This window comes from Sciurus vulgaris, assembly GCF_902686455.1.
Source record: "Sciurus vulgaris genome assembly, chromosome: 5".
In the NCBI taxonomy this organism is placed as follows: domain Eukaryota; kingdom Metazoa; phylum Chordata; class Mammalia; order Rodentia; family Sciuridae; genus Sciurus; species Sciurus vulgaris.
Genome location: NC_136465.1, coordinates 11,311,048 through 11,321,323, shown reverse-complemented (window position 1 = coordinate 11,321,323; position 10,276 = coordinate 11,311,048). Strand labels below are relative to the sequence as shown.

The 10,276-nt window shown below is 39.4% G+C and overlaps 1 protein-coding gene across 3 annotated transcripts in view; it reads left to right on the top strand.

Annotated features, from left to right (window-relative positions):
• The first annotated feature begins 1,602 nt into the window (after window positions 1-1,602).
• The window catches only part of PPP2R2A (protein phosphatase 2 regulatory subunit Balpha), a 61,191-nt gene continuing 52,517 nt past the window's right edge, over window positions 1,603-10,276 (top strand). For all 3 annotated transcript variants that reach the window (XM_079139035.1, XM_079139034.1, XM_079139037.1), the window contains exons 1-2: window positions 1,603-1,911; window positions 3,731-3,805. In XM_079139035.1, coding sequence (XP_078995161.1) covers window positions 1,905-1,911; window positions 3,731-3,805 — 82 coding nt within the window. In that variant the 5' untranslated portion in view covers window positions 1,603-1,904. The remainder of the gene's footprint in view (window positions 1,912-3,730; window positions 3,806-10,276) is intronic.

Here is a 10,276-nt window from a genome sequence, read left to right as displayed (position 1 = left end):
CAGGAGGAAAAGAATGATGAATGTGTTGGTACAACAGTGGCAGGAGAGCAGTGTTTTAGGGAGAGGGACAGCATCAGCCATGGTATGGAGGGGGTATGAAAGCAACACATGTGTTCTGACCTGTTTGAAATGCATATTGGACATCTGCAGAAATGTTAAGTAGGCAGGCAGAAGCGGAAGTCAGCAGTTCCAGGGTGAGCACAACTCTGGATCTAAAATTGGCAGTCACTGGTATGTAACTGGTACTATATGGTATTTACATGTGTAAGACCAAATGAGGTTTCCCAGGAGAATGTGCAGTTAGGGAAGGGTGCCTAGGACAGAGGCCATGGAAACAGATCACCCTAACGTTTAAAGGGTGTCTTGAGAGGAAAACCAGCAAAGGAAATAGAAAAGGGGTGGCAAGAAAGGTTGGGGCGGGAGGAACCAATAAAGTTTCAAGGGAACAAAATAGTAAAGCTGTTCCTTGTGGAAGAATCGTGAAACTTGTTTTACAGTTGAACCGTTCTGGGGATGGAGAATAAGGTGGCAAGTGCAGATGATGGAGAGACATAAATATCGTAAAACTTCCCCTTCTTGGTCTCTGAATGCCTTTATCACTCCATTCAGCTTCAAGGTCAAATTCTGAATGTTTCTGCAGATGTTTTACAGGTGTGTAAAACAGGTTATCTATTTCATAGTATTGTGGAGATTAAATGCGATCCGCAAAGTATACAGTATACAGTAGCTGCACCAATACAGCAACTTTCAACTACGTGTACATACCATTTTGGCTGATGACTGGTAATCTGTTTTACTTTTTCTTTTAGCTCTTAATGCTATTGCAGATCCTTTGAGTACAAATCTAGTAATGTCGGCTTTTATCGTGTACTCAAATTAAGTCATTTCATCTTCAAAACAATAGGATTGTTATCTCACACGGCCTGGAGTCAGCAATTAGCAGCCTCGCTTCAGGGCCCAGGTCTTAATCACTGATTTTACCACTTTCAGTTGGACAGACCTGGGCCACTTCTCAGATACTGCTCATAACAAACCCAGTTTTCTCTGAGGAGCCATTCTTGTTGCTTGCAGTTGCCAGAGACTCTCGCTTTGATTCCCGGGGCCCATGGAAGGTAATTTAATTCACCCAGATGGAATCAGGCCAGCTATGTCCTTTAAGTTCTGTGAACTTTCACCTTGGCCGGGCAGCGAGTCTGCACCACAGTCCCTTTTTGCAGTGGCCTGGGGCTCACCCACAGCGTCACTTTCTCAAGTAGCAATACGGGTACTCTCTAAAGACCCAGGGTCCCACGGAGACTGCGGGCGAGCACGTTAACTGCACAGCGGGGGCCGCTCCCGGTCCCGGCACTGCGCGAGGTCTTGGGAGAGCGTGCGGAGGTGCAGACCAGCTGCGGACGGACTCCAGCAGAGAGCGCAGAGCAGGAAGCGCAAAGACACCGAGCAGCAGCCTCGCAGGCCAGGGTGCGGCGCAGGCCCGGAGGCGGGCATGTAGGGGGCGGATCCAGAGCGCGGCAGGAAGGGGGCGTGGCCTGGAGCCCGCGCGGCCGCTCCCCGCCCCCTCCGCCCAGCCTGCGGCTCCGCCTCCGGGTGACGTCACTGGCCAGGCCAGCCGGCGCCATTTTGAAAGTGGAGTCGCCTGCCGCTGCCGCCGCCGCCGTCGCTGTCGTAGCCTCCGCCGCTGCGGGAGAAGGAGCACGAACGGGGAAGCCCCAGAGTGAAACCCACCATCCTGCTGGCTGGTTTGCCCGCCCCTCCTTCCTTCCCCCCCGGCCCCCGCCCCCTCCCCCCACAGGTGCCATCCGCCGCCATCCGCCCTCTCTACCCCCCCATCCCCAGGTGAGGGGGGTGAGTTCAGGAAGCGGAGACCCGGAGCAACTCAGCAGGGTCACCATTTGCTGTGCAACATGGCAGGTAAAGGAGAAATCGCCCTCGCCCGCTGACAGGGCGCCGCTTCCTCCCTCCTCCCTCCATCACCCCCTAGCGACCGCTGCGCCTCTCGCGGGGCCAGCGGCGCCCCTCAGATTTCGGGGAATTGGCCGGGTGGGGTGGGGGCGGGGAGGCGCCGGTCGCCGGGAGGTGGGAACGGCTTTGAAAACGAGGGTTGGAACCTTGGCAGGGGCGTGGGTGGGGGTGGGGTGTGTGCCGGCAGCGGTGGGGTGAGGCGTGGGTGGGGCGTGCAGATTTGTCCCCACTGCTTGGGAGCCCGGCGTATCCTCTGCCACCCTGCCCCCAGCTCTTTTTGCGGCTCTTCCTTCGTATAATTCCTATTTTTCCCCCTGCTGCAAGCCTCCTTGGGTGTATACACAAATATATTTTGCACTGAGAAGGAAGACCGCTTTACAAGTTAAAATACAATGGAGGCATGCACGTATTTTCCTCCCACTGTGGGTTCGTCTATATTAAGGGTGTTACAATCTTGAATTTTTGTTTTTGTTGTTGTTTTTGCGAACCATCTTCCCTTTTTTTTTTTTTTTTTTTTTTCCTCTTATCCTTTACGACCAGAGAGTGCAAGGCCTTTAACATACAGCAAGTTGGATGAAGGACGTAATTTAAACTTTACGTTTTGCATCTTTGCTTTTGTGCAGATGTCCTTTTCCCAAAAGGGTTTCGTACAGTTAGTTAAAATAGTTGTGGAGTTCAGTGATATAAATAGCCTAAAGGAGAGATTTCGTTAAACCAAGTTAAAAAAAAAAAAAAATCGGGTAGAGAAAACCAGGTTGGAAATAGTTAGCAAGGAATGAGGTTGAAGGAAGAGGTAATCGCTTTCAGGATTATTTTTGTACATTTTGGTGTGGCCAGTATCTTCCTTTAACTAGTTGAATCAATTTCAGATTTAGTTCAGTTTCATCCTCCATGGATCCAGGACATTTTCACCATTATCTCTATAGTACTTATAGTGAAACGGGTAACACCCAACTTTCTGTGCTTTTTGTAGTATTTAGATAGATAAAGGAACCTTTACGAAAGTTAACATGTTGAATTGACTTACAGTTTGCTATAAACAAGTTACTTTTTGACCTTGTTGAATAACAAAATGAGGTTAAAATTGTTTTGCACAAGATGATGACAAATTAGCAAAATGAATTCTTTGCCAGGTCCTTTGGATTCTGAGTGATGAAGTGGAGGGAAGCAGAACAAGTTTCCTTTGACAGTCTCTTCAGCATTCATTTCTGTTCCTTTTCCTCTCTCTGGAGCCAGTGATTTGCTGGTAATGAATGCAAAGAAATGGGTGTTGTGTTTGCTGTGTGCAGGTTTTGGGCGATAGGGTTCATATGAATCATTACTCTACAACAGGGCAGTAATGTTTCCGAAGTTTTCTCTTCGTTCTATGTTTCATGGTATTTTAACTTTAAAATAATGCTTCTGCAGGCTTTTTGTACATTTAAAGAAAACCTCTAACTTTGGTATTTACTTTTTTCTGGTAGGACTTGCTTGAATGTAAGACTCCTCTGTATTCAAGGAGAAGGGAAAATGGAAGAGAAGTTTTGTTGAACATATGTACAATAACAATAGAATGTACGCCTTTAAACATTTCATACTTGGCATCTTGTTTTTAATGCACTTCGAACTGTTGGGGGCTAGCTTTTCCAAATTGGTGTGCTTGGTGGTGGTTGTGTGTGTGGGCAGTACTAGGCTGTTAGGATCATGCCAACCATGGATACTATCTCTGTGTTTACGAGAGTAAACATGAACAGAACTCAGTTTTAATTGGTATGTTTTCTTTTTCCAGGAGCTGGAGGAGGGAATGATATTCAGTGGTGTTTTTCTCAGGTGAAAGGAGCAGTTGATGATGATGTAGCAGAAGGTAAGAAAGTGTTTAATAATGCACAACTTGAGTATAGACTCTTAAGAATCTTGATTACCGAAGGATTTGAACCTGAGCCTGTTGTAGTTTAAGAACATTTTGTGTTTACTGCCCAAGAAATGAAAAAAAAAAAAAGTTTTAAAAGTCACCTTTCTTGAAGATAGTCTTTTTTATTTATGCCTTTTTAAAATTATTTTTATCCTCATTTGAAATGAAAGCAGTAAATGATGACATATATACAAAACTGTTATAAGAAAGCTCTGAAGATCATAGGATAAAGAAATTCTTGTCATATAAATTCCACATAACAAATAAATGGTAGTGGTTTTTTCATGTTTGTGTGTCATCTTTGGATAATGAAATGGAATAGGTGCTATCAAACTTAACTCAGAAACATTCTTGATAACACCTTTTATTTTTATGGGAAGATTTTTAGGTTCTTTTGAACTTTTGCACTTTGGGAGTGTGGTATTGATTGGCTGTTCTGTGATGAAATGCTGGTTCAAATTATTCATTCTTGTAAGGATTCTTTTAGGTGGTTAAGGAAATAATGATGGGAATAGATAGCTTGTCTTCTGGAAAATTTACTGTTTTCTTGGGCAGTTAGGAAATGATCATTTGAAGAACTTAAGACTAATTTACCCCCCCCCCCAAATTTTGTTAATTTATTTCAAAGATTGATCTAAAATTTTGAAACTGTTTCAGTGAATGTTTGAGGTAGTCTGAGGTGGTGGAGGCATTATTTCCAACATAGTAGTTACATTGCTTCATTTTTCAGAAATACTATTTAAAGTTTGTGTTTTAATAGTATTGTCTTGAATTATAGTAGGAATTTTCTGAACAGTAATCAGAGAAATTATATATTTTTGATTTTTAAAAACTTGTTTAGTGAAAATTTGTCTTTCTCTAGATTATATTGTCCTTATATTAAACTCATAGTTCTAGCCTACAACTGTGGAGTTCTGTTTGTTTTGAGGATTTTTCCAGGTGGTGGTGGGATGGTGGCTTTGTGTTCAGCCAGCCAAATGCTTGTATTTGCTTATGTCAGTATCATTCCTCATGAAGTGTCTGATCACAGTTTGGCAAATAATGTAGAAAGCCAACTGGCATAAATGATACTCATTATATTTTACAGAGTTCTTCCATTTTTCTTTTCTGTTGTATCCTCGCCATTTTTTCAGATGAGAAACCAGATGCTTAAAGAAGTTAAGAGATTTCACTGATGGTCAAACAAGTATTGTGAGTCAAGGTTTTCTGTTGAAGCCTGTGGTGTTTGACTTGTTAGGAGAAAGAAATCCTAAATTCAAGGGAGGAGTCATGTATTGTTCATTTTGTAACTCCCTTTACCTGTTGAATAGTAGGCACTTACATATTGGATTTTAGTTCTTTGCTGTTGTGTAATACTCACCAAGTTATGAAAGTGCTGTATACTTGGAAAACATTCCTTGGATGAATTCTGTTTATTCCCTTTATCAAAAGTCTCCTGAGTGCTGAGCACTGAGGATCCACAGTGTCTAGAGTGTAAATTCCACTCTTGAGAAGTTCAGTTTATTAACCATTAGGCAGAAAAACCCTATGGATTTTATGTAATCAGAAGAAGTTGATTTTCCAAACTCTGAACATCAGTTACCTAACTGAGCCAGTTGATAGTTTGTGATTACATAATGGATCAGTTGTAGTTCTTGTTTGCTAACACTTCGGACCTGCATTTTGCTACTGATCAACAAATAATTTTCTGAGGTTGTTAAATATTACTACTATGCTGTGCATTCCTAGCCTCTTAAAATGCCAAGACCAAGACTTGCTATGTATATTTTAGTAAAAACATGGCTCATGTATGTATATCTTTGCAAGTATATTATGTATAAAGAGCATGCAGTTTTCAAATTACACTGCTTTAATTTTGAGTATTTTTTCATAACTGTAGTTTGCATATAGTTTTTATGTTTATATTACTGGAAGGTTTTGCTTTTCTGAAGTATAATAGGTTTTTAATGTTTTTGCCCCTTAGACTATAAATAGGTCATATCTAGATTGGGATTTAGCTTAGATTGCCTGTATCTGTATCTTTATATTTTAATTTCTTTCCCATCAGGCTCCACATTTTCTGTCTCTCCTCTTCTGCAGTCAGTTGCAGGACATACCATTTTTCCTTCCATAATGCTTTTCATACCTGCTTTTACCTTTGTTCAGTCTCATGTTATCTCATCTAGATTTCAGTAACTTTCTAAATGATTCCCTTTTTGTTTGTCCTAAGTCATTCTTAAATGCAGTCCCAGTTTTACCTTCCCCACCCCCCAAAATCTTCAGTGGATCACCATATTCACTGAATTAAAACTAGATTTGAACATTATAGCCTAGAATGTGCAACATTTCTTCATTATGGCTCCTCACATGGCTGCCAGTTGAACTAAATAGCTACTGTTCATCAAGCAAGTCCTATATACTCTTATGTCTTGTTCTTTGTTTTTGCCATTCCCAGCTTGTTATGCGTAATGTCATCCTATAGTTCTTTTCTTACCATAATCCTACTTATTCTTCAAATTATGCCCACAACTCTTTTATTTAATTACCTCTTTTGTAAATTAAAATTTTCCTTTCTGGACTTTTGTTACATAGATATATTTCATACCCCACATCTCTACACTGTAAACCTATTGCCGTGCAGAATGTCCTGTGTAAACTGCTGTGCCTAGAACAATGCTGGGCACATAGTAGGTTCTGAATACTTAATTTAATAAGTATACTTAATTTAATAAGGAATCTCAATATTACCGTTACTAGATTTTGAAAAGGGAAGAAAATGGGTGAAAAGCTTGATAATTGAGAAATATTTTTGGCAGTCGTACCTTTACTTACTTGGCAGCCTTTGTACTAGATTCCTGATATATAGCTGTATAAAACAAAAATCAGGAGATTTGGGCTTTTTCCCTAGCTCTACTACAAACTAGTGTATGTCATTCTGGATAATACTCCTCTGGGTTCCTGTGTGTTTAGACATAAAATGATTGGACGGGATTAGAAACTGCTGTTGATTATACTCTAGTTCCCAAAGATGTCTCAGAAAGAAACATTATTACTACTGAGGTTGTTTGAGATGTTGAACTTAATAGAGACCTGAATTTTAAGATAAATCTTTACTTATTTTTATTAGAGTAAATTACAGAGCTAAGAGAACTTAACACTCAACCATGTACTATTACTGTCTTTTGACCCATATAGGCCCTTCTAGGACATTTAACAGCCTGTGTTGAAATTCTTGACCTATACACGTCTTCACAGGCATGCACCTGAAGACGATAATCTTTGGCGTAGCTGATTGTCTATCTCATTCTGATATTCTCTTGTCATACAGTTTTTATTTTATTTTTTTGGTGCTGGGGATTAGATCCAGGACCTTGTGCATGTGTATTTTAATGGTAACAATAACAATGTTTGTTTTTTAAAATATTTAGTTGTAAATGGATGCAATATCTTTATTTATTTATTTTATGTGGTGCTTCGTAAGCACCACTGAGCCACAATCCCAGCCCCATCAATGTTACTAGATTTTTTTATTTTTCCTTCATTGATAATTTTCATAAGATGGTAAGAGCACAGACTTGGGTGCTAGGCTGCATAGTTTGAATGCGTCCCAATTACTTGCTGTGTGATCTTGAGCAAGTTAATTCATCTCTGTGCTTATTTCCCTCCATTATAAAGTGGGCATAACAGTAAGACCTATCAGTGTTATTTTGGTGATTAAATGAGTTTATACACATGAAACAGAATAGTACACACCACATAATAAGAGCCTTTCAAAGGTTTGGCTATTTATTATTACTGCTTGAATGTTTATAGCAAATAAGGGACAGTCATTGGGGTGTGAAGAAACTGGGAAATTATCTTTAAAAGATAAAATTTTTCTTAGCCAACGTGAAGGAAACAGTTTATGTGTCTTATACATATTCTCTGCATTAGTAAGAAAGTTCAAAAAAATACTCAGAACTGAGTTGTAGGTTTAGAGACTCATATGAAACTGGTAAAAACCAAACAAACAAAAAACCTATGATGTAAAGCTATGAAATAACTACTGTAAAAGCCAATGTGACATGGCATGGTGGCACACACCTGTAATCCTGTCTCCCACCTCAGCAGGAATATTGCAAATTCCAGCCCCCCTTTGCAACTTAGTGAGACCTTGTCTCAAAAATAAAAAGGGCTGTGATATTGACCAAATTATATTGTTATATTGTATGTTTTGTGCATGTACAAATATGTAACAAATTCCATCAATATGTATAAATATAATGCACCAATAAATTAATGTGAGAAAAAAGTGAAAAGGGCTGGGGATGTAGCTCAGTCCCCAGTAAACCCCCCTCCTCAAACCAGTGTAGGGGTTACCTTTAAGTAGGTGGGTGGGAGTTATGATTAGGAAGGGTTGGAGAGGACCTTAGGGCTGTTGTGATCTGAAAAGTGGTATTAGTATATTGTAATGTTTGTATAACATTATTTTAATGTTATCATAGTATCTCTCATGTTCGCATTTTATAATCTTACAAGGATTATCTTTCATAGGAAATTATTTTAGGTTTTTTTTTTTTTTTTTTTTTTTTTTTTTTTTTTGCAGTGCTGGGGATTGAACCCAGGGCCTTGTGCTCGCGAGGCAAGCACTCTGCCAACTGAGCTGTATCCCCAGCCCTAGGGTGTGATTTTTAATTACATGAAGCCTGAATTTTTATGGTACTTGGATGCAGATGTATCTTTCCCCCTCTTTGCTTCCTGCTTATTTTTGGTAGCATTTATACTTGTGGACTAGTTCTTGAAAAATATTTTTTAAATGGTAAAGTTTAAATGGACCTCAAATAAGGACATAAGTAAAGTTTTGAGAAACAGGTTATTCTTAGTGTGTCACAAAATGTAATGGCTTTTAAATTCATTCCATTTATTTAGTGCTACACCATGAACAGAATTTAAGGTTATTTCTCTCCTCTTGTGTTTTAGAGTAGTATGCATGTTAGATTTGGGTACTGAGGGTAAATTAATAGAAAACATAGTAGAAACCAATTGTTTTATGGATTTTAAAATAGTGGCATATAAGTTGTATTCCAAAACCCAGTGACCTGTGGCAAAGGTCTTACTAAACACTCTTTTGTTTGACATCACACTCCTTCCTTTAGCTTTACTGCTGACCTAAGTCTAGTAGACCTCACTCATGTCACTTACAGAAGTATACATTTGTCCATTAAGTATCAGTGACAGTATTTATGTAATATTGTACCGTTTCCTTGTTTTAAGATACTAAGTTTTCCCCCATTTCCTTACTAAAGGAATCATGGTCATTGAAAGCATATTAGCTGACATTTTGTCTCAAGTTATTAAAATGAGTTGAAAATTAAACTTCAGTATTTAATACTCCTAACAGTAAATTAAGCTTTAGAATAAGTTAAGTCTCTGAAAACTGGAATAAATACAATAACAATGAGATCCTAAGCAAAAAGTTTATTTTATCAGTAAAGGAGGTTCCCCGGGCTGGGGAGACAGCTCAGTTGGTAGAGTGCTTGTCTTGCAAGCACAAGGCCCTGAGTTAGATCCCCAGCACTGCAAAATAAATAAATAAATATAAAAAAATAAAGGAGGTTCCCATATTTGCACATATATATTTGCCTGATTTAAAGTTGAGTTGGAAAAAAATAAATAAATAAAGTTGAGTAGGAAGGAAGGTAACCTACAGTTTGTTTCTTTTGTTCTTTAATGGAAATATTGAAGATTAGAGCTAGGTGTTTTAGCTAATATCCTCAGTTGTAATGTCTTTTTGCTTATCTGAGGTGATGATGGAAATTAAAACTGAGTAATCAGGGGACCACAAATTGCTTCCTTAGAAGGAGGACATACAGGTAAAGGCCTGGCACAGATTATATTTTCTATAAATGCCCTGGATGAGATGGCATAGCATGGCTGTGTTAGGTAATCACAGAAGCTAGCATGTTTGAGTGCTTAATCATACCATTCAGTGTTTCAGGTGCTTTATGTGTATTCATTCTAATATTCACAAAAATCCTATGAAGTAGACACTGTTGAGAAAGTTCATTTATTAACTTGTGCAGGTGGTACAGCTAGAATCTACCTCAAATCTGACTCATATAATTTTTTTCCCCATATAATTTATTTCAGCCTTGAAATATATTCTGGTGAGTGTTTGAGGTTGCTGGTATATGACTTGTTTACAGTGGAGTTTATTTGTAATGCCTACTAGGATTTTTCCCCACCTACTGTTGGGGATTGAACCAGGGCATTCCATTGCACATGCTAGGTAAGTGCTCTACATTGAGCTACAGCCCCAGCACTTTTTATTTTGTATTTTGAGACAGGGTCTTGCCGAGTTGCTGAGGCTGACTTTGAACTTGTGATTCTCCTGCTTCAGTCTCCTGAGCTGCTGGGATTACATGGGTGCGCCATCATGCCTTGCTTGCTAATGACATTCTTAAA